The 27,602-nt window shown below is 50.6% G+C and overlaps 3 protein-coding genes across 11 annotated transcripts in view; 2 read left to right on the forward strand and 1 right to left on the reverse strand.

The window, feature by feature from the left end:
* Window positions 1–9,180, forward strand: part of fgf14 (fibroblast growth factor 14) — a 60,812-nt gene extending 51,632 nt beyond the window's left edge. For all 5 annotated transcript variants that reach the window (XM_029137488.3, XM_029137490.3, XM_029137492.3 and 2 more), the window contains exons 4-5: window positions 5,348–5,546; window positions 5,987–9,180. In XM_029137488.3, the coding sequence (XP_028993321.1) occupies window positions 5,348–5,546; window positions 5,987–6,129 (342 nt within the window). In that variant the 3' untranslated portion in view covers window positions 6,130–9,180. The remainder of the gene's footprint in view (window positions 1–5,347; window positions 5,547–5,986) is intronic.
* On the reverse strand, window positions 8,987–27,379 carry itgbl1 (integrin, beta-like 1). The gene is made up of 11 exons (XM_029137486.2): window positions 26,233–27,379; window positions 23,351–23,553; window positions 20,497–20,643; window positions 19,846–19,968; window positions 19,539–19,679; window positions 18,005–18,145; window positions 17,723–17,869; window positions 14,804–14,920; window positions 11,573–11,719; window positions 10,964–11,077; window positions 8,987–9,558 (listed from the first exon to the last, which is right to left on the reverse strand). The coding sequence occupies exons 1-11, from the start codon at window positions 26,322–26,324 to the stop codon at window positions 9,470–9,472; spliced, it is 1,461 nt and encodes a 486-aa protein (XP_028993319.1). The 5' UTR covers window positions 26,325–27,379; the 3' UTR covers window positions 8,987–9,469.
* Window positions 27,380–27,468: 89 nt separating this feature from the next.
* Window positions 27,469–27,602, forward strand: part of nalcn (sodium leak channel, non-selective) — a 36,145-nt gene continuing 36,011 nt past the window's right edge. For 3 of the 5 annotated variants that reach the window (XM_029137476.3, XM_029137480.3, XM_029137483.3), the window contains exon 1: window positions 27,470–27,595. The gene's annotated coding sequence lies outside the window, so the exon portion shown is untranslated. Of the gene's footprint in view, window positions 27,596–27,602 lie in introns of all 5 variants that reach the window. The other 2 variants (XM_029137475.2, XM_029137479.2) reach the window with 1 other exon arrangement.

Raw genomic sequence — 27,602 nt, forward strand, 5'->3', positions numbered from 1 at the left:
GTAAGTAAAGGTAGAACAGAGCGTGAGTGGTGCAGCGTCAGCGGTAATGCAGGGCCAGTCCTGGACCCTTGTGTTGAAGAGTTATTATAAGGTCAACTTGAGTTCCACTGCTCATTTACGGTCATGAGCTTTGAGAAAGGGATCTAAAGATTGTTCTGAAGGGAAACCTGGTGAGGAGCCGGTTAAAGGGGTTTTGACTTGATGCCTCCCCATCGTCTGGAAGCTCAGTGGTGGTGAGGAGAAGCTGCAGGAGGTGGATGGGGACGAGGATGTTTGTGCCACTGTGGCGACTGACAAGCAGAACTTACAGGCAATTATTGTAGTGTAATTCTGATTAGAGGAAGTTCTCCAGCACAATTTAACGAGCATAAAAACATGCAAGACATACAGCTTCCGTCCAGATGAGGAGGACCTGAGTGCAAGGAGTCGGGAGAGGTGCATCCACAGCCACGGACGAGTCCTTCACCTCAAAGGACGACGCTCCCGATCTGGGTCCGCGTTCCTGAGGGTGAACTCAACACAAACAGAGACAGTACCTACGCCTCTCATTTCTCCTTCTCACAGCGAGCACTTGTTTCTGTTGTTGTGGGTGCTTCGCTGGGGGGAGTTGTGTACTGTGTGTGTGAGATCTGCTTGTCAGCGTGCTGCGAGGTGCAGACTGCTGCCTTCTCCTAACAAGACACAGTCTACTGCAGCCGCCCCGGCTCCAGCCTGGCACCACTTCACTGATCGGCAGCAGAGTGGACAAACACTCCCATGCACTGGACCCCCCGCTGAGCCGACTGTGGGTGGACGCGCTTTCATGTCTGCGCGCCAACAGAATGGTGTGTGTTTTTATTTACAGTGGGATGAGGACTTGAGAAGCTCTCTGCCTCCTGCAGCCTTCACTCCTGCTTCAGGGATTTCATCTAAAGTCAGTGTGTTTGTCCAGAATGGCCCCAATAAAACGGGGATTTCACACTTTTTGAGGCAGCGGCGAACGTTCCTGTTGCCTTCACTTCTAACGCAGCGAGAGAAAAACCTTCCCTTCAGAGGTTCTGTGAGCCCAGATCATGCCTGATGGTGGATTCTCTGACTCACAGCGAGGGTCCTGTGACTCAGACTCAGTGTTAAATGCTCTCTGCTTTCAGGGAATCTGGATCGAACACCAAAGTGCCTCTCGTGCCCAAACGCCTGAACCGTGTCCCTTCCTTTGGTCGTCATCTCAATAAGAAGGGCACAGAGAGAGCAGGGATCCGAACAGGACGACTTTATGCAAATGGCCTGAGAGGAATGAGGAATAAAGTCATGTTTCACCCAGTAAATTGGCTTTAAGACGTCGGGGTGCAGGAACGTAGCCTGCTGGCTCATTGTTTCAAGACTGATTAAGTGTTTTTTTAATCTACTTTACTGAATAGGAAAATAAAATGTCTTTATCTGCAGAGCACAGAGGGAACAGAACCCCCCCCCCCACGTCTGCTGCGATAGCATGAAGCAAAGCATCATAAAATACAGCTGAAAACTCTATTATACCGCAACAACTGCGCAACAGTAAAACGTGGAGCTGTTGGCTACATTACAGTATTATCGATGCGCGTTATGTCATCGCTATCAGCCACAATTAATGTGTTTACAGTTCTCGTAACCCGGCGCTTTACAAGCGTCACTTACCGCGGAGCTGCTTTTCTTCATGAAACATGGTATTATCGCCAAAGCCCATAAATTGCAGATGTCTCCATCAGCTGGAGCTGATAATTTGCAGCGCTGGAGTCAGACATGCAGAGTGCGATGTGTACATGTAAAATGGAAGTATTGGGTCTTTTTCATAGTTAATTACTGATGTGCTTCTAAAGCGCCGTCACTGAAAACGAGCCCGTCTCCAGCATCGCTCCACCTCCGCCCCCCCTCGCCGTCCTCCCGCCGCCCCGCTCTCCTCTGGGCGTGATAATCAGACCGGTCTGCCCATGCCCTCATTGTCTGCACGCGCTGCCGACGTGACTCTGGTGCATATGAGCGCGAGCGGCTGAGCATTGAGGATGCAGCTCAGCTTCCTGGAGGCTGACCTTTTTCCATGGATTAATAGGTTTTACACTGGCAGTATCGGGGTAGTGAGCAAGGCATCACCCCCCCCCCCCAAAAAAAAAACCCTGTACCAGCCTGGTATCACCTACTTTTAGTGGGTTTTCGTGATCACGGCCTGTTTTCCGTGCGTCTGTTTTTTCCAGAGTGACTCTTCGCTCTCTTGTCTTTTATTGCCTGTTCACTGTTCCCAGGGCTGTTTAACTTTAAACTCCCACTCTCTCCATCTGTCTGCAGCCATTTGGCTCCTTCTCCTCTCCTATTTTGTGCGGACACAGGCCCCGCGCCTCCTTCCTGGACGTCTGCGACTCCTCGCCCGTCCTTCACTCGTGTCCCTGCGTTTCTGCTTTGGTGACACGGGCTGATTATGTGGAGCTGAGCAGTTTCGGCCCTCGCGCTGTCTGCGGCCAAGGTCAATTATGGCCTCCCCATTCAGAGCATGGCCAATCACAGGCCGGGGAGCCATTGATGTGGCTCGGCAGGCAGAGAGATCGAGCGGGACGAAAATCAAACATTTGGTGCCTCAAAAATGATTCGATTTGCCACTGGTGTGAAATTGTGTGCGGTGTCTTCTCCCTCCTCAATGTCACCCATATATTATTTTTCTGAGATATTAATTGGATGTGAAGAATAATACAGCAAACAAGAAAATGCTCTCTCTGGTGGAGGTGCTTGTTGTGAGAAGAGAGGAGTTTTCTTATTTCTTGCATTAATATCACACTTTCAATTTAATTAAAGCACAGAAAGCCTCTTAATAAACTGTAAATTGATTTGTTAAAATACACCACTACTGTATGTATGGATGTGATGGAGATGCCCAGTCCCTTCCTACTACTCTATATTGTCCTGAGGTTCCTCAGTGTTACCATGGTAACCTGAGAGCAAACGTGTGTTCATGCGCTGAGCTCTAGAAGAAAGAACGGTAGCAACGCGTTCCTTCAAGGGAATCACAGTCGGGCGTGTAGGTGAGGAAGAGGAGCTGCCAGCCCCCTTTCATGTCTGAGGACATGCAAGGAGTCTCCTGTCACTAGGTTTCTGCACTGGCGTCGACAGGGAGCAGTTCACTGTGTGGCAGGAACTACGGTCCTGTGTCTCAGCGTGTTCAGTGCAAGGTCCCCCCGACGGCTGCTCCACGTCCACCAGTCGCACATTCAGGGAAGGCGTCATCATGAATTACTTCTGATCCCCAAAATGATGAAACATGACTAAAATCATCACCCACTAATAGACGGCGCCCATCTTGCCGCTGATACAGAATTCATTTTCATTCAGCAAACGATGTACCTGAATTTCTGTCATCATTGCTCCGGGCCTTAAATCAAACTGATTATGTGACTGACTGAGTGTTTATTCGCCATCAAGCCTCATTCCACCAAACAAACCTCCTCCACTTGCTCTGCCTCCGTAAACAAAGACAGATTTTTAGTGCGTCTGTGTGAAAGCGTTTGATTAGCCACAATTACGGCCTTGGCACCAGCCTGTATGATTGCTTTGACTTGAGGCTGTTGTGGAGGTGCCGTATTAGTAATCAGTGCTGGGCTTTAAACCTGGACCGGCATCAAAATAATGTGTCTAATTACCGTAGCAAACCGCCGCGTGGTGCGGCTCACCTGATGAGGGAGAAGCTGAATTAATTAGCGACATTGAAGTAAGTCAGGGAACCATGAAGGTAAAACCTAATCGGCTCAGTAACAGGGAGCATGCGTCAAACAATCTCGCGGGCAACAGAGGTATTTGCTTTAACAAGTGAAACAGCACAATGGAGCCGTTTGCTGGGTGTCGTTGGCTAAAGCTCACCCAGGCAAGTGTGTTTTAATTAGACACCGCGGCGCCTCCCCTGAGAGAGCCCTCGTATAATATGGGATCCAATAAGTCCATAACACGCCGCTGTGTCACCCACACGTCCAGGCAGACAGCACGCAGCCAGGCCTGCTGACAGAATGAGCAGCTCTGTGATCAACCTGCCACCCTAACAAGCACGAGGACGGGGAGTAATGATGGGGTCAGGGCTCTGCTGAAGCCTGGAGGCGCTCTGATAACTGCGGGGAGAGTCTGGAGCCTTTCCTGCTCCGCCCGCTCCGCGTCCTGTGTTTTTCCAACATCTCCTCCCGAGCTGTTTTTCCACGTCGCGCATTCGCGCTCAGAGATGCCCACGAGTCCTCAATCAAGGCTGGAGAGGACACTCCAGATCCGGCCGGGCGCTGCTCGGCATCATTAAGGCCCCTCTGCTCGTTCCTGCTCGGCTGAAAGCTGCTGAGGATGCGCCCCGACAGGAGTAATTCACCAAAGAGCTAATTAGACCATAATCACGCACAGGGTGTCCTGTGTTCAGAATTGAGCATTTCACCCATTTGTAAAACTGTGAAGCTGCAAGAGCACGTCCCAGCACAGAAACCACACAGTACAATCAAAGTCCCATGGAAATATTCTCAATTAAAATAATGAGATCTCTGAACTTTTTAAGCTTGTCATCTTGTCTTTTTTAAATTTAGTGCACAGCAATTTTAAATTTTACAGTAAATTACTGTAAAACTATATTCTACTGTCTGTTTTCCGCTGGGATTTTTCCTTATGCATGTACTGTGAGCTCAGTGCCCACAAAGGATGTAATGAAAGCCATTGTGACGAGTGCTTTGATTAATACACCGCTATGAATGCCTTTATTTTTAGCCTGGCAGACAATGTGGACACGCTTTTTCTTTTTTTACTATTCTGGTTGGAGATGAATAGGCAACACGGCCCATTCATCAGCGGCACACTGAGGTGTAAATGATGGAGCGAGTCACTTGTTTCGTCCTGTGATCAGCGGTGCAAAGTTCAAAAAGCACTAATGGACAAAGTGATGAGTGACGATGGAGGTGTAGATGGAGAATAGTAACGTGTCCAGTGATGGGAACTGGGGTCAGAGCGCCACAATACAAGCCCTCTGGCCCCAACGGGACCTCATTGACTAAGCAAGCGCTCCTCTGCCTGATGTCACGGTTGAGGTCAAGGAGAGACAGCGTTTCATGGGAGCAGGTCATTGGGCCTGAAATCAGACCTGATCGTAGCAATCCTCTCTGCAACGCACACACTTTCAGGGCAGGTGGGATGAAGGTCGTCTAAGGCAGCAGTGCATGTTCATCAAATGGCTCTAGACACAGAGTGTGATATAAGCATTGTGTTTGTCCCTGCGACCTCCATGCGAGTTCACATGTAATTAATGAGTCTGATTTCATTCTTTTGGATCATAAATTATTCATTTGAATCCTCATGGCGTTTGCTTTTCCTGCCCTTTGTGTCTTGGCAGGAACTCTTCACGGCCGAGTGCAAGTTCAAAGAGTCGGTGTTCGAGAACTACTACGTGATCTACTCGTCCATGTTGTACAGGCAGCAGGAGTCGGGGAGGGCTTGGTTCCTAGGGCTCAACAAAGAGGGCCAAGCCATGAAGGGGAACCGGGTGAAGAAAACCAAACCAGCTGCTCACTTCCTGCCCAAGCCATTAGAAGGTCCGTCCCAGCTGTGTCTCATTCACCTGCTTCGATTTCTGTGTCTTTAACCCAAGGGGGGAAAAGGTGTTTCACCAATGGGTCTTCTGACACATGCACCTGGCTCCATATAAAGTGATCAGCCTTTGTATGGTTCCACATATCTGACGCATGGTGTTGAATGTTTCCACCCGGTATTTGCACCATGTGGGACTGAGGGCAGTTGGACTCGGTGCCATCGTTGCTCTCGTCAGACTGATTGCTTCCCATCGTTTAAGCATGCAATCAAGCTGAAGGGTCCTGTCAGGACGGCAATACAGCTGTAGTGTAGTGGCCACAAAGTGGCTGAGAATGAGACACTCTCTGCTGCTTTGTGGCCCGCTCGAGTTCAGAATGGGCGGTGGAGGCGTGGTCCGCGCTAGCTGACGCTAACAGCCGCTCGTCTCTGTCTCCTCCTCCAGTTGCCATGTACAGAGAGCCGTCGCTGCACGACGTCGGGGAGACGGTGCCGAAGGCGGCCGCGCCTCCCAGCAAAAGCACAAGCGAGCCGGCGATGATGAACGGAGGCAAGCCCGTCAGCAAGGCCGACAAGCCGGCCACATAGCCGCACCCGGCCGGAGGCCAGGGCGTGGACGGAGGGCACGGCGCGGAGCGGAACGGAGGCAGGGCTCTCCCCCACGAACTCCACCCTCTCACTTCTGCGGTCCCCAACCAGGCGAAGCCCCTTTCTTTAGTTTCCTCTCTCTCCCCGCTTCGTCCTCCCTTTCGCCGGCTGTTTCAACGCAGGGTTCGGGGGGGGAGGGGAGGCGTGGGGGTCACATCGTGAGACGGCTGACTTTCTGCAGCGACGGGGGGAGGAGGACTTCTGGTGGTGGAATGCCTTCGGGCTCCTGTGAAACTGTGAGAGTTCCGGTGAGCGACGCGTTGCTGCCGACGCCTTCCCCCTCGCTGAGTCGGCGCGTTGGAGCGGAGTCTGTACCTGCAGATCTATTTTCTATACCACAGTTCACCAGCTATGTTCTGGGACAGAGACTGTATAGATAGAGTCAATATTTTTTACAAGTTTGTTCCCCTCTCCCTCTCTTTCTATCTCCAGTCACGCGCTTTTCTCCTCGTCAGCCTAGACGTTAAGAAGCATTTTGCAAAGAGAGCTGTGCGATTTTCTACGACACACCTTCACCAACAACACACGAGAAAAGGAAACGCTGTACGATCCAAATTTCCTTCTTTACAAATGCGAATGCGCAGACGCAGACGCACGCGGATCGTGGGCGAGCGTCTGCGATCGTGCTTTTCTACCGCGCGCGGTGGAGGCTGAAAGCTCCCGCAATCATAGCTGATGAAGTGCTAATTGCCGCCGCTGCAATCAATGCGAGGAGCTCCCTGCACACGCACATATGCACGCACGTGCGCACACACACATTAAACACGCGCACATATTCACACACATTAAACACACACACACACACACACGTTTCCATACACATGTGTGTGTGGGAGCAGAGCGTATACATATCACCGCGTCCCACCAGCGGCTCCGGCCGCCTTCTCTGGTAAAAACCAAACCTGAAGTCTATTTTTCTTTAACCTGATTTCGGAGCGTGGGCTCCAGGAATATGTCTAGGCCTTGTAGGCCCCGTCCCTCACTCGCTGACTCCTTGGGGCCGCGAGGCAAAAGGCTCGTGGCTCTGACCCAGATGGGCTCTAACTGCAGCACGGCAGCCATCTCACGGCAGCGCCTGCTTAGCCAGAAAACAACATGGCTGCAAGGCGACATTTGTACTGGCTGCGTCCCTGTTTGGTTCAGCAAACTGAAGCATGGCCAAGGTTAATATTGTGTTCTCTCTTCTCGCAGCAGTTATATAAGAGATGGCTTCTATTGTAACATTTTCACTGTATAACATTTCGGGGAAATGACTATTAAAGATCCTGACTAGATAATATTATAATGATTATTATTGAGAGGATTTGTGTCCTAGCTCAGCATGCAGAGTCCAGTACTGATCATCTTGGCCTATCACGTGCCTGTTTGGACCTTGATTCCCGGCATGCAAAAACAGGTTCCCAGTCCCCACTGGGCCAAAGGTGCCTCACCCACTCGATACATCCATGTAGAGGACGTAGCATTATCCATCGACCGACCGCGCTCAGATGTATTCATTCTGAAATGACCAAAGTCTTATGTCATCCCAAGAAGAGCTGTTTCCTCTTCTTAAGAAAAAATAAATAAACGACACCACGAAACAAATCAGATTCTCTCCGATTCAACTCATCAGCTTTCACTGTGACGGCATCCGTTGTGTCTGGAGCTCGGACCGGCCGACGTCTCGGGCCGGCGTCATTTTAGAGGAGTGCGTATGTCTTGAATTGTTCACGTGCATGTATTTTCTATGAGGAACGAGGCTGTTTTTCAGGCCGGAGCCGGCTGTCGCCGGTGACCGGGCATGTTGTAGGCTGCCGACCTGAAGAGAACCCACTGCAGTTTCTGTTCCTGCGTTTCCATCACGACTGTTAGCAGTTTATCAAATCTATATCTAATCAGTCGTTTATAACGTTTGTCTTGCTTTAATGAGTTTCCTACTACTATTTTTCCTAAGGTTTAGAGTGTTAGGTAGATTGTTGCTGCTGTATGCTGCTAAACTGCAACTATATGAAGAAACTGATTTAAGTTCATTGGGATCCATTACTTGCTACAGTACACGAGCGGGACTTCTATATTTTTCTGTACAAAGCTACTCGGAAGCACCCGCGCGTGCTGCACTCGTATGTGGGGCCGGTGTCGTATGTGGGTCCTCGTTCCCGTCCATCGTCCCCCTCTCAATGTCTTTTTTCCTCGCGTGACGCGTCACAGTAACGTTCTGGCAGATGTAATTTCTCCATCCATTCGGTTACTTACTTTGTGCATTGTCCCATCTGTTGCATGGGGAGAGGATGGCATTGATGAACTGCATGTAATAGGCTATGTCTATCAAGAACTGTTGGTATACAGTATAGCGCTAATTTTACATACATATATGCAACGAGTTTGTCTACACTATACAGTTTGTGTTGGTTGTATACACATATACAACATATTGAATCAAATATTTATATAAAGGTGTACTGTAACGTCAGTAACAAACTTAATGCAATATAGTGTGCAGTATATTATTGCACCTGTCATTCCTGATGGGACAGACTAAACAGAGGGGTTGGCTAGTGTAAGCATGAAAAAGGCCAAAGTAGAATTTACATCCAATTTTCTTTGTGGCGACTTCCTGGTCCTGATGTCGATGCAGATCTCATCCCCCGACGCCGCCTCACGGAGTGACACGGACGCCCAGCATGCGAATGCCCTTCCTCTTCGTTCGACCTGATCACCTGATGTGTGTGAGTTGACTGGTGTGAGAAATGTCCATCATGTACCGTCAGTACGTCGTGGGGTTTCATAGCGGTTCGCTTTCCCAGTGGAGAAGAACAGGCACTATTGAGATGATTTATTTTCAGAGGATATATATACCATTGCAAGTATGCCCATTGGAGTTATGTCATGTTATAACGAATTTGTAACCATGTATGATTAAGGTCTTCGCATTGTTTTCCATGCAAAATGTTGTGTAATGCAGCACATTTAATGTTTTATTATTAAAAAGAAATAAAAAAACTCAAACAGTGACCTCTGCCTTGAGCTCGCGTGAACTCTGTCTCCGGTTCCGACAGGCCCACATCATCCCCGCGTCTCGGTGAGAGAACCTGGTCTTAGCAGGGTGAGTGTAGCTGTGGGGAACACACGCCTCGTTTGCAGCGGAACGCGGCGTTTTTGTTAAATTAACAGACTCCACTTTAATAAAGACTCATTTGTAGCCAGTCCAAAAAAAGAAGGTTGTCGACATGCAGAGCTTCGTGGCTTCGTCCTCCCCCGCGCTCCTGGCGGCTCCTGGCGGCTCCAGGCAGCCCGGCCGTCCTCAGTACTCGGCTCCCACCCAGATCTCGCAGGCGTTCCCCGTCCAGCCGTCCCAGCACTCGCAGGTGCCGCAGTTGCACACCCCGTTGCCTGCGAGGAGACGAGAGAGGGAGAGCTGTGAACTGGAAGCTGTGCCGCCGCGTCTGACCTTTAGCGGCGCGCCTCCTTTCACACCCCGCGTCCCCGTGTGGGGGGTGGAGGCGGTCCCTGCTGCAGCCCACACAGAACGGGAGGAAACGCCGCTTAAAATGGAGCGTGAAAACCTTTTTATAGATAGATATTCAACACATTATTACTGAACATAAGAAGTGCGTGATCGCGTCTGAAGCTTCAGGCAGCAGATCTCAAATCCTGCCTCTATAACCTTCACTAAGTAGCTCACTGAGCTTGATGACACGTCCTCCATCAACAGGTGACCAGTCACATAGTGTGTGATAGGATGTGCTGACATGTACTGTAGGTATCAGAGTGTTTGATTGAAGCATAATGACACACAGGGTGGAAAAACAGCGTTCAGACCCGGCGCCTCGGAGGTGCGCGGCCACGATGAGCTGCTGTCACACAGCAGAGAGACACATCTACTGCAAAACGTCTCAGTGGGAGCGGAGGGAGAGGAGGAGGAGTGAGGGTCTAAACGAAGCGTCTCTTCTCAGAGGAGGGTTCCGTGTTCCCCGCGTTCACGCGTCACGCTCGGTTCCGTCACGCTTTGCGTCAGGGCGGCGGATCGTTTGGCGATTGTGCTCTTTGGGCAGAACCCCTGCGTCTGACTGGACGGTGCCGGCCGGGACGCGTCCGGGAGTCTGTGCTCAGCCGGCGTTTACAGGTCTCACCTGCGTCAACAGACCTGGCTGCTGGAACGCTCGGATCCAGTGCATGAAATTAGCCGCCAAGCATTTCTAATAGGGAGCATTTTCCACATCAGTCATCGGCAGTGGCTGTGATGAGAATGGGCAGTGAAGGCACCGTGGCTCCTCCAGCTGCAGAAGGATTTATTAGCATCCAGCTTTTGTATAGTTAGGGAAAAAAACGACAACCTGAGTCTTATCTTCCTCCCAGAAAGCGCTCTTCCATGTAAAAAAACATTACATTAGAATAACTCTCATGCATATGGTAATTTCCACATACGTACTCCACTCGATATGTTAATCGTGGACATTGTGCAGATGGGCTCCGTGCATTTCTCTTTGTTTTCTCCCGCTTCTCTGCAGCTTTTTAAACAACGCTCTCTCCGCTTCTGGACCCACTAATGATCCTCTGAATGACATTAGGGATGACATTTGGAGTCATGGAGTCGTGATGGGAAGCACTTGTGAACAGCTGTCCAGACGGAGACGAGCCCTCGGGGGGAAAAGTAATTATAAACATGTGCGGCGGAGGAGGACGGGTCCAGTGGACAGATGCTGACGGGCAGCGTTCGGCGTCGCTGCATCCTGCTGCCTGAACGCTTTTCATTGGTCAGGGAGATTCTGGACCCGGAACTCGGGTCGGGTTCTACCTGTGCAGATGAGGCCGTCGTGTTTGTCACACTCCCGGTCGTCGCACTCGCAGTACTCTCCAGACACCCACCAGTCCTGGGGAGAGCAGATGCATCTGCCACAGTGACAGGAACCTGCAGCGCACGCACGCACGCACGCACGCACACGCGCACACACACACACACACACACGCGCACACACACGCACACACACGCGCAAAGCTGTTAATTAACATCCCATTTTTCCATTCAGGCTGGGAATATTTTGACAGGCTCTATCTTGTGTTCAGTTTGCTCCCGGTGCCTCTAAAAAATGCTGTTTGTATCATTTGCTGTCACTTCTTTACCCACAAAACAAACAGCGCTGGGTGGAGTGGGTGTGAGATCCACCCTGGGGAAAATGCCAACTAATATGCTTTTGCCACCGGGAAACGGGTCCTCCCACGCGTTAAAGCTGCTGTCTGCTCACCGCCTCGTCCCCCTCAGGATAATACGGTACCGCAGCTCGGTGTGAGGAAACGCAGAGGTCCGGCAGCTGACAACGTGTGGAACCGTGTTGGGTGGGACCCGTTCCTCTAATAATGACCCGACCAAAGCTCGGTGCTGGGCCTGGACCCGTGCGTCCCTCACCTCTCCCGCTGCACAGGACTCCGTCCGCGCTCTCGCACAGCTCCCTGCTGCGGCCGTCGCCCATGTCGCACGCGCGCGGGAAGCGGCACAGCCTCCCGAACCAGCCCTGCTCGCAGATGCAGCGTCCGCACGAGCAGTAGCCGTGACCTGGCGGCGGAGGGCAGAGGAGCGTTAGAGGAGACGCGACGCGGAGATCGGCGAGATCCACGGGCGAGAGCCGAACGATGAGGCGTCTAAACACAGGGTTGACACAACCTTGACACTAATGGGCAGCGCGAGGAGGCGCAGACACAGCGGGCTGATTGTGTTTCTCCCCGGGGACATGAAAGGAGCTGTCATCGCCGGCCGCGGCGCGCTCCAGAGAGCGACGGGAAACAAGCGGCGCCAGACGAGAGCGCGAACGCACCGCGGACGCGTAATTGGCTGAAGAGCACGGCCGCTGCTGGATCCTCTGACGGCGGTGCCTTCAGGACCGGTCACGGTGGGCCCACTTTAACAGACGTGTTGCATCCGCGACTGAGAGCTGTGCGGTAACAGGTGTGAGTCTGAGGAGCTGCTAATGAGCACGGGCTGAGAACGACATCGATCCAGTCGATGCTTCGGGCCTTTAAACGTGGCGATAAACCGTCAGACGGCACGCATGCGTTTTATACGGACACAACGGCATCATCGTTCTGCACCGATCAGGTCCTAGTCATAAGAAGCAGCCGCCTGACGAGCTTCGGCTCCTGTCAGTCGAGCTGACCTGAGATCAGCTAATTGCTTTGCAGGAACAGCGGCCTGGGCCTCGTTGCTTTAAAAAAGGGGCACGTGACCTGCAGTGAGAGGAGACGGGTTCACAGCTACAGAGATAAATAATTACCCAAAGATAATGAATCTGCTGTGAAACAGAACAGAGGGAAAAATGTAAATGTATTTATTCAAATATTGTACAATCAGCTTGAAGTGCTCCTAATTTAATTCAGTGAAAGGAGGACGCTACTGTACTTTAATCATCAAAGCTTTCACAGAAATAAGTCCACGCCGGCTGATTTAATGGAGGGATGAACGCGTGCTGTGCTGTCCAGTGAGTGGTGGGAGGCGCTTTCCTGCTGTGACCAGTCAAACCAGAGGAAATCAGCGCGCGCTGACGCCTCGCTCGTCCTGGAGCGCTTCCTCCACGGCCACTTTCAGGCTTCAGGCCGCGTTGTGTGTCAGTGTCGTTGTGTGTCAGTGTCGTTGTGCGTCAGTGTTGTTGTGCGTCAGCGCTGCTCTGTTGTCATCTGCCTCCCTCTCCATGAAGCGTCTCGCCCACTCTCACCCTGGGCACGTGCAGCAGAGACTCAATGACTTTCAGACGCCTCTGACGAGACGCACTTGTGTGTGCGCGTGCGTGTGCGCGTGCGTGTCAGCTCAGCTCCGCAGCAGGGTCTACCCCAGAAGCCCGGATGAGCCCAGTCCACGCGCTCTGTGAGACGCTGCAGCCTCGGAGGACGCGGAATGAACAGACAGACAGACAGACAGACAGACAGACAGACAGACAGACGCAGCGCAGCTGGGACGTCCGTGCGCGCGCGGCAACATCAAAGGGTAGCGCGGAAGAAACGGAAGCGCGTGCTGTGGGGGGAACATCCGTCTCAGCCCGTCCAGTGATCGCGAGCGGAGCGCGCGCGTCGCTGCGTTCGCCGCCATCAGCGGATGTAACGCGGAGTTGAGCAGCGTCGTTGTCATTTAATGACCGAGTCAAACGAGCGCTTCCCCGCGGCGGCGGCAGACGCAGCGCGTGGCCCCGACGGGCTCCCGTCGCTGGCGCATTTCATTTCCAGGTAATTCCAGGTGTGAGAAAATCGGCAAATGTGACAATTTTGCTGAAAGTGCTCATAAATGCAGAAGGATGGGCTCGAATGAGGCCGGCGGCCTGTGCAGAACTAACTGTGAGTGAATAACGTGTCTGCAAACAGCTGGAACCCATAATACGACTACACACGTTCACCGTCTGCTTGTTGCCATGTTATCACTCCCTTCTGGTCCTCACGCTGTTCACAGACGCTGTGTGTGTGTGTGTGTGTGTGTGTGTGTGTGTGTGTGTGTGTGTGTGTGTGTGTGTGTGTGTGTGTCTGTCTGTCTGTGTGTGTGTCTGTCTCTGTGTCTGTCTGTCTGTCTGTCTTTCTCTCTCTTTGTGTGTGTGTGTGTGTGTGTGTCTGTCTGTCTGTCTCTTTGTCTGCCTGTCTGTCTGTGTATCTGTCTGTCTGTCTGTTTCTGTGTCTTTCTGTCTGTCTCTGTGTCTGTCTGTCTGTCTGTCTGTCTGTCTGTCTGTCTGTCTGTCTGTCTGTGTGTCTGTCTGTCTGTCTGTCTGTCTGTCTGTCTGTCTGTCTGTCTGTCTGTCTGTCTGTGTGTGTGTGTCTGTCTGTCTGTCTCTGTTTCTGTCTGTCTGTCTGTCTGTCTGTCTGTCTGTCTGTCTGTCTGTCTGTCTGTCTGTCTGTCTGTGTCTGTCTCTGTTTCTGTCTGTCTGTCTCTGTGTCTGTCTGTCTGCCTCTGTGTCCGTCTGTCTCTGTGTCTTTCTGTCTGTCTGTCTGTCTGTCTCTGTGTCTGTCTGTCTCTGTGTCTGTCTGTCTGTCTGTCTCTGTGTCTGTCTGTCTCTGTGTCTGTCTGTCTGTCTGTCTGTCTGTCTGTCTGTCTGTCTGTCTGTCTGTCTGTCTGTCTGTCTGTCTGTCTGTCTGTGTCTGTCTCTGTTTCTGTCTGTCTGTCTCTGTGTCTGTCTGTCTGCCTCTGTGTCCGTCTGTCTCTGTGTCTTTCTGTCTGTCTGTCTGTCTCTGTGTCTGTCTGTCTGTCTGTCTGTCTGTCTGTCTGTCTGTCTGTCTGTCTGTCTGTCTGTCCGCCTGTCTCTGTGTCTTTCTGTCTGTCTGTCTCTGTGTCTGTCTGTCTGTCTCTGTGTCTGTCTGTCTCTGTGTCTGTGTGTCTGTCTGTCTCTGTGTCTGTCTGCCTCTGTGTCTGTCTGTCTCTGTGTCTTTCTGTCTGTCTCTGTGTCTGTCTGTCTCTGTGTCTGTCTGTCTGTGTGTGTGTCTGTCTGTCTGTCTCTGTTTCTGTCTGTCTGTCTGTCTGTCTGTCTGTCTGTCTGTCTGTCTGTGTCTGTCTCTGTTTCTGTCTGTCTGTCTCTGTGTCTGTCTGTCTCTGTGTCTGTCTGTCTGTCTGTCTGTCTGTCTGTCTGTCTGTCTGTCTGTCTGTGTCTGTCTGCGTGCCCCCCCCCCTCACCTCCACAGACCTCTCCGCTGATGTCCTCACACTGCCGGTCGTCACACTCACAGTTCTTGCCGTGGACGCGTCCGTCCCCGGGCGGGTGGCAGGTGCACTGTCCACACAGACACTGGCCTGTGGAGACACCGACACACACACGTCTCCTCACACAACAGTGCCGCTGTCACTCATCTCACTGGTTTCCATAGGACGCCCAGTAGCGCTCATCAGAGCCTCATCAGAGCGTCGACCTGAGAGACGACACCTGCTCCAGTTCAGCTCATCCCACAAAGCGTCAGGCGTCGTCCGCTGTTTAATGCTCGTATTCAGCGATGCCGGGGCCACGGACGCCCAGCGGGGCTTCAGGTTTGTGCCCACCGTAAACGCACACGTTTGGCAGCTCGCTGAGGACAGGTGGCTTCGCCGCAGCGCTGAGGAGCTCTCCCTCTATTTTCTGCTGCTTTATTGAGCCGGGTATTATTCACCCTGAGTGCTCGGAGCCCTGCAGGGTACATTTTGTGTTTAGTGCCACTACAAACACCTGAAGCATATTTATAATGTTTGTGTGGCTTCCTCGATGCTTTGATGAGTCACTGAGTGGAATTATGGGTAATAAATAGTGCCGTAAAGGAGGCTCCAAGACAGGCAGTGACTGACAGCATCATCGAATGTGTTGTCCTTGTCACATCACTGTCACTGCTGGCACACACACACACACACACACACACACACACACACACACACACACACACACACACACACACACACACACACACACACACACACACACACACACACACACACACACACTCTTCCTGTGCCGTATATAGCAAACCACCACCTGCTCCAGGGACCTAGTAACTGATGATGTCATAACACTCTCTCTTTAGTTTGTGTGTGTGTGTGTTAAAAGAAACATTTGCACTTCTGCCATTTAAACCCATTTAAACCCAACATTTGACTCAATCAAACACACAGCACGTATTAGTGTCCGGTGTAACAATGGCCCACTGCTCTGTGCCCCATCACCTCCTGAGCATCCTCTAGATGTGAGCACATGCCATATTTATGTGCACAGGAATAGAAACAATCCAGGACTAGCGTTCGCTTCAGTCCCGCAGCAGCAGGAAGTGGAAGGAATCCCGAGAATCAGCAGAAAGACACTGGAGGCAGGTGTTTCCTCAAGGAAATACCACAGAATATGCACGTGTGTCGCGCCTCCGCCTCTCAGGAAGAAAAGCGCCGACGCTGCTGTTTCACATTTCAAGGCTTTTCCGCTCAAGCTGCCGCCGCATTCGTCCACGCCTGAGCATCCGTCTCCTTCACTTTCTCTCTCTCTGGCCTCGCTCGACCACGTGGGCCACAAACCCTCTGTTTTCGTGATTCCGCTCCAGTTCCTCGTGTTGGTGTCTGTGTGTGACCTTCCCAGCACAGAATCGGATGCTGCTCTGAACACTCAGGCATGCACGCCTGCACAGCCCCGTCCTCTTTGCTGCCGCGCTGACAGTTTCCGGCCTCTGAGCAGTGTGAGCGGTCGCTTTAGATATTTATGACAACGGATGAGGCAGCGGGAGGAGCAGACAACGCTTTAACCATTAGAAATCGTGATTATCTTGACTCGACTTGTTTCATAATTTGAGTAGCAATAAGTCAGAAAGCAGTGAGATCATATCAATGCTAAAAGATCCGATACAGAATGTCCTTGAGTTTTAACCTCTACCTCAGACAGGGACTGGAGTTAGTGACAAAGCATTTTAAAGGATCGGTTAGAACCTCACTAGAATCACATGCTACTAGAAAGGGCCCAATTATGATTTAAACTGTCATATTTTTGTAATGTACATCTATAGCTCCTAGTGCTGTACCAACACAGCGGGCTGTCACACACACGGCCTCTTCTGTCTGAAGCACAGCAGGTTTAAGGGCTCGAATCCCCTGTGTTTTCCCCCCGGAGTCAAATGAAACGGGAAATCAATGGCTCCCATTAACCCCTGACGCAACCGCAGAGCCCTGAGACCGAGCGGGTTGCGCTCCGTGCGGTTCATCCCGCTGCTAACTACATTATTAAGTCACTGCCAGAGCAGGAAGGTGCAGCGGGCTCCACTGTGTCCTGAGGCAAACAAAGAGCTACTGTACATACTGAACAATGCTCCGAGCAGCACCGGGAGGCTGATTGATTAAGCTTTCTATATCAGAATCAAGTACCAGTGCAGGGCGTCCCTCGGAAGACTGCTAAGCAGGGAATCCATAGCTCTGAGGCCATTCATCTTATTAACAAATGGCCGCAGCCTCCCGTGGAACAATGCAGGCTGTCAGACGTGAAGGGAACAATGACAGCGGACGAAGCTGCAGCATCAGTCTGACAAAGCTCTGCTTACTGGAAATGTGTGTCTATGCTTTGACTTCACTCAAGTAGCTATAACTCAAAAGGGATCATTTGCTAAGAGATTTCAACATAAGGACTCATGGCTGCAACAAATATCATCTGGACCTTTGGTGTTTAGTGTCTAGTGTTAGCACTAGGCCCAAGGTTTGAGAAGTTTCCTGAAGGACCACTAATGAAGCATGTGCAGCAGTGCACAGTAATAATAGACATCCCTATAATATCACACACAGGTATCTGCGCATCCCAGAACACAAAGCAGGAAAAACAACAACACAAACACACACACACACACACACACACACACACACACACACACACACACACACACACACACACACACACACACACACACACACACACACACACACACACACACACAGCATAACGAGCTGAGTGGACGCCACTCAGCTGGAGGCTCCGTCAAAGACGTGGTCACGTGACGACTGGGCCCCTGATGGATCCTAATCCCCCCTAAGTGCGGATTAAGATGTGCTCTGCAAAAAAATGGCGTGTTCTGCGCCGCGACCACGGTAACCACGGCAACCCGCTACCTCGTCCGAAGCAGGGCAGCGCGGACGCGCCCCGGCACTTCTTCAGGCTGCTCTCCAGCGACAGCGAGCAGGACAGCGGGTGCTCGCACTTCCTCCCCGCCCAGCCGTCCCTGCAGTCACACCTGCCGCAGGTGCACTGGCCGTGGCCTGGTGGGGGGAGGGGGGGGTTAAGCAGCAATAACAAGTCTGTGCAGAGCATGTTTGTTGAGCTGTAGCAGATTAATAAGCATCATGTTATGTTCATGTGATTACTACATCTCAGCCCCCCCCCCCTCCGCTGACCTGAGCAGAAGTCGTCCGTGTACCGGTCATAGGTCGCGTGGCAGTTCCGCTCGTCGCACTCGCACGTGTCGCCGTGGATGTCCCCCCAGTCTCCGGACGGGTCCACGTCGTGGCAGTTGCACTCCCCGCACACGCAGGTCCCTGCGGCGAAGCACAGCGGAACCAATGGGAACCGGCTCCCTGAGTGAATGAGCGCCGTCTTTGACGCCGTGTCAGACATCTTTCACAGCGTGGGGGGGGGGGGGGGGGGTAGTGTCAGCAGCCAGCAGCATAAACACTCCCTCTCCCTCTGGCTCGTTTCTCCTTTATCTCTCCTCATTCGCTTTACATCAGGACATCAGCTGAGCTGCAGCCGCTGGAAATCCCCTTTTCTCTCTCTTATCAGCGGTGACAGAGCAGGGGAACCCCAGGGAGGCCAGGCTGGCAGGCCCGCGGGCCGGGGCTGGCGCCGTTCTGGCCCCTGGCCCGTGGTTCGGTCTCCCTCACCACCGCCAGCCCACGGCTCCAGAACCCAGCGAGTGTCCTGGTAGCTGCTCATGAATAATAAGACTAGCGAACAGATGGAAAGGTTTGACTGTCACTCAAGTGACTCATTTCAAGTGTAAAACACTTGAAATGAGGATGAGGGAGGATGAAAAGGTGCATTTTTACCAAAGAGGCCCATTTCTCCATTTTCCACTAACATATAAAGGAAGAATCAAAGGTTCTGGACCGGTAATCTGAACAGTAACACGCTGTCAAGCCCACAGAGCAAAACGGTTCCCTGTTTAACTGCAGACATGTTTCCTCTGGTTACGGCCCAGCAGGGGGTCGTGCTGCGTCAGCTGTGCGTCTAAGCAGAAATGGCAGTTGTGTGACGGAGGTCCGGTCTGGACTGGGTCAGCGTTTAGAACCAGCGCTCAGCCAGCTCTCAGCCCGCTGTAATTAACCAGAGAGCTCTGCTGAGTTCCTGCAGGATCGTCTGAACAAGGTTAGTGCAGCCACAGCCTCTCTATAAGGTCTTACTCTCTAAAGCCTCGTTTCTGCCCAACGTCAGCCTCAAGGTGACGGATCCGTGGTCCGATAGCGAACAGCTCACTGAATCGCGTTCTCTTGACTTGTGAAATGACCTTAAGCACTTACAGTGGCTCCTCCATTAATGAGCAGCCGGCAGCGGTGCCCCGGCTCACGCTCCCAACCAATCAGAGACCACCTCTGCAAGGTTTTACGTTCATATTGTTCTAATATCTGCTGAATAGATCATAAAACTCAAATTTCAAATTTAAACCTAAACGTTTTATGAATTACATTTATTTCTTTTACAGGGTTTTACTAAATTCATGAATCTGTCTTTAATGATGACAAACACAAAAATCAAAAATAGTCTAAAGATGCAGACAAACATAAAAATTATATTTATTAGTTGGGTGTTTTATTGCCAGCATTTGCTTTGTAAAGTATATTTTTCCACACCTTATATTTTTAGATGATAAATGTAACTTTACTCATTTAATGTTGTTGTAATAATTTCATGCTTTGAAGTGGGAAAACCGACCTCTGTTGCTGCAGATTTTGCCATCTGGAGATGTGCATCTCCGCTTGCTTTCCCATGGGCTGATGTCACACTGGAATTCACATTTGTCTCCATGCCAACCGGCAGCACAGTAGCAGTTTCCACAGTAACACTGGCCATGGCCTGGAAGCGGATGAGAGCAAGAAGCATCAGCTGATGACTTCACCAGAGCCTGCGCTAAACCGCCGCCACCTCCCACGTCTCTGGGCGCGAGACGACAGAATGACTCTGCAGACGTGGACCGCGCGTGTGTGAAAGTGGGCCCGGCCCGGCCCGGGCTGTGCTCTACCTCCACACACGTCGCCCGTGTCCTCGTCCAGACACTCGCTGTCGTCGCACTCGCAGAAGCGTCCGCTCACCAGACCCCTGTCGTCCTTGTTGTCGCACAAGCAGCTTCCGCACTGACACGTACCTGAGGACGACAACGGCGTCAGAGGCTCTTGAGGCTTCTGTGTGAGGGGATGACGTCTGTGTGCCTTTATTATTATTATATGTGCACCTCAGAGCCCAGCTGCTCTGCAGAAGTGCACCGGATCCAGACTGTTGTCTAGACCGTTGTCTGACTGCAGCTGTGTTTGTGTAACGCAGGCGTTTCAAATGGGGGAACAGACAATTACACACTGAGAATAAATCTGCATTCCTTTATGCTCACACACAATCCACAGCATGGAGCGATATGCACATGTAACAATTAATACACATGTTACAGCGTTATCACGGGCTTGTTACTGTATGTTTGCCACAGTCCCACGGCCTCACAGTGTTAGTTTCAAATTAAAGTAAAGGGCATCTGCTGATATTTAACAAAAGTAAAACAGTACAATGCTCTTTAACATAATAGTTGTGGTGTTTGTTTGATGGTTCTGCTGTTTTCTCCCTCCCACGCATCACGGTCTCTGTGTGTGTGTGTGTGTGTGTGTGTGTGTGTGTGTGTGTGTACCTCTGTTGGAGCAGACCACCCCCTGTGGGTTTTTGCAGAGCTCCTTGCTCTTCTTGCTGGGCAGGTTGCACTCCTCCTGGACCTGGCAGGCGTCTCCGAACCAGCCCTCATCACACTCACACAAGCCACAGTCACAGTAGCCTCGGTCTGAGTGGAGACCAAACACACCCACACCCACAGGATGCCCATTAGCAAGGTGCCACAGTGCCACCAGGGGAATCGGGGTCTTAGAACTCATCTGCCCCCTGACTCCTCATCGTGGGAACAGGCCGCTGCTCCCAGGTGAGTCTTTTAATTTGCGTTTATGCAGCGGGACCCGCACCGGCCGCCTGATCCGAGCGTTCCCCTTCACTGTGAGAACAGGAGCCGCCTCATGGTGCAAATAAGAGCTGCTGACAAGACATTGTAGATGCTGCAGCAGCAGGGGGCCTTGCACGTCACGCTCCATCATTAGCCTGACTGTTTGTCATGTAAATGTGGTGTCCCGTTCAAGGGCTGTCGATCAGTCACGACGGAGAAACTGGGACTGGAAGAAAACAAGCCCATTTAAAAGAACAGACTCCACCTCCTGCACAGATCCCACTCTGCTGGGTGGAGGTTCATGTGTGGGTTCGTGTCTGTCCGTCCACACCTCATCCTTCCTGGTGCTTCCCACACATGGATGGATGCTGTGCCGCCGCTCCGCACGCTATTTTCCCACTTTGCCTCCTCTTCTCTGTGAGATGTTGCTCATTCCAGGGAGTAATTACGGCTCCTTGCGCTTCCTCTGCCTGTGGTTTGCGGCGCGAGAAGCGACAGCGCGTCAGCTCGTGTTGTGTGGAGCAGCTCCAGGAGTCACCTGTCCGGTGTAATGAATCATCGCGAGACGTCCTGCGAATCAGGAACTCCCGGTTTCATCCTTCAGGTTGTGATCAAAAGAAGAATGATGCTGATTTATTTTTAAGTCCCATATTGTTCAACTCTGTTATCGCCTGTTCAGTTTGTATCTGTAGTTCAAAACCCAGTGCGATGTGACTAAAATGCCGCTGTGCATCACAGGCTATAATCTACATCATGAAAGATCACAGTAATGTAGAAAACACTTGCTCAGGAGTCTCAGGAGCCTTTTACTAGTAGACTTGAGTGGCGTTTTCTCCTCGCATCCCACACTGGTATCATTAGGTGACTCATCACGCAGGCACACAGCCTCACCAAGCTCACAGTATCAGAGTGAGAGCACATCAAAGTATGTATTAGGGAAACATTACAGCAACGCACGCTTTTATGGGCTCTATATCTTCGGGAAATCGGCAGGAGTTATGCATTAAAAGCTATTAGTCAGCTTGGACACGGCGCGATGTTCTCCACCGATTCGTTCCCACCGTCGCTCCGTAATGTGTGTTTAATGAAGGCGCCGTTGTGAGTTTATGTAATAGAGACAGGAGGTGCATCTGGAGGAGTTTGGTTTGGAACAGCAGGGCTCAACTGGCTTTCCTGGTTCTGGCACAGAGACGAAAGGGGCTGAGCCCGAAGAACAAGGGCTCCCGGAGAACCAGAGAAGAAGAAGAAAGAAGGAGGAAATGTAGCCTTCACATAAAAAAAAACCCACACATCCATCAGGGAGGAGGGGCCCACGCTGGCAACGCCCCCCATCTTTAAGATGAGGTGAGAGGATGCTCCTGATGAAGTCTGCCAGGACCCTAACGCTGCAGATTGCGCTCATTTGGCCTCGTGCCGCAGCCTCCATCACCTGCTCAGGGAGCGTTTCAGGCTCGTGTCTGATCACTGAGTCTCTCTGATGGAGACACATTCAAATGATTGCTCACTAAGGGGTCTGCTTTTCATAAAATGGTCTAATGTGACTCGGTATTGTAAGAGTAATTACTTACAAGTTATTATACAGTGTTGTGGTTCTCTTTCTTTACTGGCACAATGTGAGTCTGCAGCTCTCCGGGCGTCTAACAGCTGAAGACCACACAGTAAATCACAGCCTGTCTGAACACGCACGAGAGGAAAATGCTTTTCTCAGCTCAGCGACAACAGCGAGGGAGCCGGAACACGAAGGCAATCAGAGAGAGAGAAACGCGGTGAAAACATGGCCTCCATCTGATTATACACGAATGCCAGCAAACTGCATTAATCTGCATCCGCGAATAATCAAAAGCAGAAATCGCAGAGAATCCCTCTGAAAGTATGAGTTCAGCGCAGTTCAAAGGAAACGGAACAGGGAAGACTTAGTGGAGTCACATGGTGCTTGTGCACAGTTGGTGAACAGATGTTAGTCTCTGCTGCCATGAGGGAGACCAGGTTACAGATAGCAGAGACCATGGTGCGAGTCCCACCCGACTCAAACCCAGTCCATTTAATGCCAGCGGCTCCGCATCAGCCCCCGTTTGTCTAATGAACGCCGTCCAACAATAAAGAATATCCCACTGCCAGGAAAGATAATGGTTTGGGAAAGAGGGGAAATAACAGTTTATCCCTCAGGCAAAAAAATCTATTGAATCTTATCAGTGGGCAGTTGTGAGAAGCGAGATAAGGCGGCAGCAGGGAGAGGAATTGGCCGGCGATCTGAGGCGGCACCGCGCATGCTGATGGGCCACTGAGAGGCGGGCGGCGAGGGCGCCGCTTCCCAGTATGCCTCCAGTACAAGCGCGTCGGCGCACGGCGGCCATTTGCGAAAAAGAGCCTGTTATGGTGCAGCAGGAGCCTCTCGCTGCAGAGCGCTGAGCCGTAACGAGCTCCTCACGGCAGCCAAACGAGCCGCTCCACCAGTACAGCCCCAGTGCAACCATCAGAGCCTACTGGGGGGACGCACGTCCCCATTACGGCTCAGAGCGCAGCAGCTGACGTCTGTGGAAAACACTGTACGCACCATTGCAGGGTTTCCCGTCGTGTACCGCGCAGACCCAGTCGTGGCATTCGCAGCGAGGCCCGTAGAACTTCCCCGGGTCCGAGGCCTCGCAGATGCAGGTCCCGCAGCTGCACCTGCCCCTCCCGCTGCATATCTTGCCGTCGGGCGTCCGACAGCGGCGCAGGGACGACTCGGCAGACAGCCGGCACGCACCGCCCACCTGGCTGAGAGGAGGGGGCAAAGGTCAGGCGTTTGGAAGGTCAAAGGTCAAAGGTCAAGTGGGCCAGCACCTGCGTCTGCCTGCGTCCGGGGAGACAAATACCACAGCTGTGGTGGAAGTGTCTGTGCTGATGTGGCAGCGGTGGCAGCGTTTGACTAGCTGGGCTTCAAGCACACTTGTGTTTTTATGAAGGGAAAATCATCCAGGCTTAAATAAGCTTGTGGGGCTGAAGTATGTGAACGATGCCTTCAGGAACTTGTGTGACTCATTGTTTGGGAATCGCTTCAACTTAAGGTTTCCAGTAACAGTTTTTCAGCCCTGCACATCAGCTCGGAGGGATGTTGGGCCCGTTCTCCTTCACAACAGCTTCATCTTACAGAATTTACTTGGCTTCAGGTTCATGGGACCGAGTTTAGAACTTGCCATTCGGATCAAAAGCAAATAGCTTCCACCGGCATTTGGCAGAACAACTGCGTTTTGGGTTTTTGTTTCCACTTTTCATGAGCTTCAGCTCATGGATGGATACCTTTACATTCTCCTTTACAACAGTATGAAGCCACAGACTGTAATTTCACAAAAAATTCCTCAAATATAAACGAATCTCTAGCTTCCCCAGGGGTTCACGCTTGCCACACTTAAATATTTAAGGCTGGATTTTTTTTCCACAATGAATAAATTATTATGTTAGATGTTGTTTCCCTGATCTGATTTTTAAGTCTTGGATGATAATTAAATCACAGTTTAGCTCACATTCTTACAATATAAATAATCTAAAATAGAAAACACAAAGCACAACGTGTGATGTTTTATAGTTCGGTAACGCTTTGCCAGGTCTCAGTTGTGCTGCTGTGTTCTTTTCATTCACCTATTGGCCCAAACAGTAACACTAAGATGAAGAACAGCGTGTGGAATGCAAGTTCGAGCATGAGTCTACTACATGGAGAAAAGCAAACACACACATACGCACATGCAAAGAATGTGAGGATCAAATAAATCAAATTGTGCAGAAACAGCTTAACCTTTGAAGGAGCACAGTCGCACAACTAGTGCCGAGCTTCAGTTTCCCTCCACGCGGTCCGATTTGTTTCGTTTGGACGGGTTCTGATATTTTTCTGTCCCTGCCCTCTCTCGGTGTTGGCCAGCTGTTCAACGGACTACCAACAGATCAAGTGTTGCAGACACTCCCCTTCAAATTAAAAGCAGAATGTATGTTGTGTGTGTCACATGGAGGTCAGACAGCGTTTCTGTCTGTTACTGTACAGTAAGTGATAATTGTAATTGACACTGACCTTTGTGCTTCTTATTTAATGCAACTGAGCTGCCTGCTCATTCAGAGGCACATAAATAGTTCAGTCCATGTTGTGTAGAACAGTTGGCCTTAATCCACTCAGTGATCTATAAATTATAACCAGTGTGAACAAATGCATCATCAGCACAGATGTGCAGGATGGATTAAAAAGGGATGGAAGCGTGTTGTCTGTTGACACTGGATTTGTCCATGTCTTCATACTGTAGACTTACTATATATTTCTTATAACTAAGAAACTGTGATGCTTATCTGGACAAAATAACAGGAAGACAAGAAACACCACCAGCAGAAAAGCTTCACACCACTGAATCTACTCAAACAGCTTTGCACACGCTTTGAACGCACATTGAAATCATGGTATCAGTTCAGCTGCTTCCGGCGTGTGCTGCTTTACTTTTCTCAAGTGACTCTCATCCACTGTCTAAACTTCAAAATAAAAGCAGAGTTTTGACAAGTAAGAGGAAAAGAATGTTTTTATGGGTAGTGAGTCATGTGTCACAGTCAGACCGTGCTCATAGAACGGAGCTCATGAAAACAAACCGTGCGTTACTGACAGGTTCTCACCAACACGGTCAGAATAGTTTTTATAACCTAGTAAACGGACAATTTAGAGATAACATGGATCTGTGCAGAAAAGCTCAAATCAGCTGATTCCCCAGCAGCTGTTACTTTCTGTGTGTGTGTGTGTGGGTGTGTGTGTGTGTTGCTCCAGTAAATACTACGCAACGTACAGCAGGACGTATGTAATCACTACGCGGTCATGAAGCACCTGCTTGGGGTCAACAACTGTTGCAGACACATTTAAATCACATGATTTCATGCACGCGTGATAGTTAAACACACTCACATTTCCCTGTGATGTCAAATCTCATATTTCCGAATCTCTTTCAGTGTTTTACAAGCGACTAACAGTTGTTGCTTAAATAAGGCTTTTATTTTCCTGCTAAATGACATTTCTTTGGCTGCGGCTCCTTTTCGCTGAGTGAAACCATCTGAACCAAACTTGTGGTGTTACTGAAGATGCCTGTCACTGCATTGTTATAGTCGACGTCGGCAGAGCTGTGAGAATAAAAATACAGCTGTGTCCTTGAGTTTTCAAAAAGCGCTGTGGAGCATTAAAAGACTAAAAACACAAATCCGACTCGTGTCTTGTGACAGCGCAGTATTACAAACTCTGTCAAATAAAACGACGTGCCTGTAAAAACTGCATAAAAACCTGCAAGTGCGAACAGCGTGTAGGCAAAAACTGAACTTTTTCCCATTGTGCTCTCCCAATGTTATCTTTGTCAGCACAACGCTGCACCTCCCTCCTTCGTCCTGCTCTCCAGACTACCCCAAAATAAACAAGAAAATCAAAGCTGTGCACAAACTCACCTCACCGACTGTAACAAAGTGTCATCCACGGTGGAGAGCAGAATCAGAAACAGCGGCACTGACATGGACTGTACCAGAACCTCAGTGTGCATGTTTAAGTCCCACGGAAACGTGAAGTAAAGTAGCTTGAAGGAATTTCCCAAATCTTTCACTGCTTAAACAGACAGGACAGGAAGAGAGAGTGAGAGGGAAGAGAGAAGCAGGCCAGAACTGGCTCGATCCCTGCAGAGGCCAGCACCGCTCCCCTACAAGTGCCTTTGATTAGTCCTGACTCCCAGACCCGGTCCTGGGCAGGAGCTGGAACGGGGCAAACGGCCAGGATGAAAAGTTAGGTCACCAGTTTGAGACGTAATTAGAAGCAGACTGTTTTGTTTTTTTTTGTTTCACTTTTTCCACATTCCTTTTCCAGATGATCTCTCCACGCTGCTGTAAGTTTGTTTCCACCTTCTCCTGTGATGTTGGTAAAAAAATACACGGGGCTGAGAAATGAATTTCCTTTTCGTCGCAGACTCCGACTTGACACGTCCCAGTAGGAGACCCGGCGTCTCACGGCAGCGCCTGTTGTGGCTTAAATTCCACTGAGTAGAAGAGAAAGGTCACTGTTAATGCTATCAGTAAAATCGGTGCTTTTAGGAGAATGAAGTGAAATGTCAGCTGTGAAAAAGCAAACAAGTACACATTTCGCCTAGACCGCAACTTGCACTTTTCAGGGATTTTGACAGACTCAAAGATTTCTGTGACTCACATCCACAACAGCCTGTCAGCGTTTTCATTCCTATGCAGTATTTATGGTCTCATATAGTATATGTGTTTTATCAAATTCCACATGATTAAAAACTATAAAATAATAAGTGTAGAAAATGTTTAATTTCTATGCTAATCAGCTCCATGAAGGCTGGCTCTGATTGTTAGACATTAAATATAGACTCATATGACACTTTATTGAGTCTAATTCAGTCCAAATCAGGATCTTTTCCACTAATTTCTACTTCTACCACGTTGTAATTTCTCTAAGTTGAAGCTGTCAGAAGGTTGATAATCCTGCCCAGGTTTTTTATGGTGGTCGCAGTGGGTGCTGGCGTCCCAGGACTACGTATTTAATTTAGATCCAGATAATAATAATTACACCTGACACTGATCAATTACAGTTTTAAACTTAGTGGGACCGCTGTGATGCTGCCGCTTGAAGACCTGCCGCTGTTGCCATGGAGACGGCGGCGCGCCTCGGCTGCGGGCGCCGGAGCCGTGGATGTGATTGCAGCCCGCGCGCTCCCGCGCCGTTCCACACGATCCCGACGCACCCGGAAAACAGCTGATGTCATGGGCAGGACGGCGCGCGGCAGATAAGGGGAATCCAGCGCTCGTAAGTG

Source organism: Betta splendens, chromosome 21, assembly GCF_900634795.4.
Source record: "Betta splendens chromosome 21, fBetSpl5.4, whole genome shotgun sequence".
Lineage (NCBI taxonomy): Eukaryota > Metazoa > Chordata > Actinopteri > Anabantiformes > Osphronemidae > Betta > Betta splendens.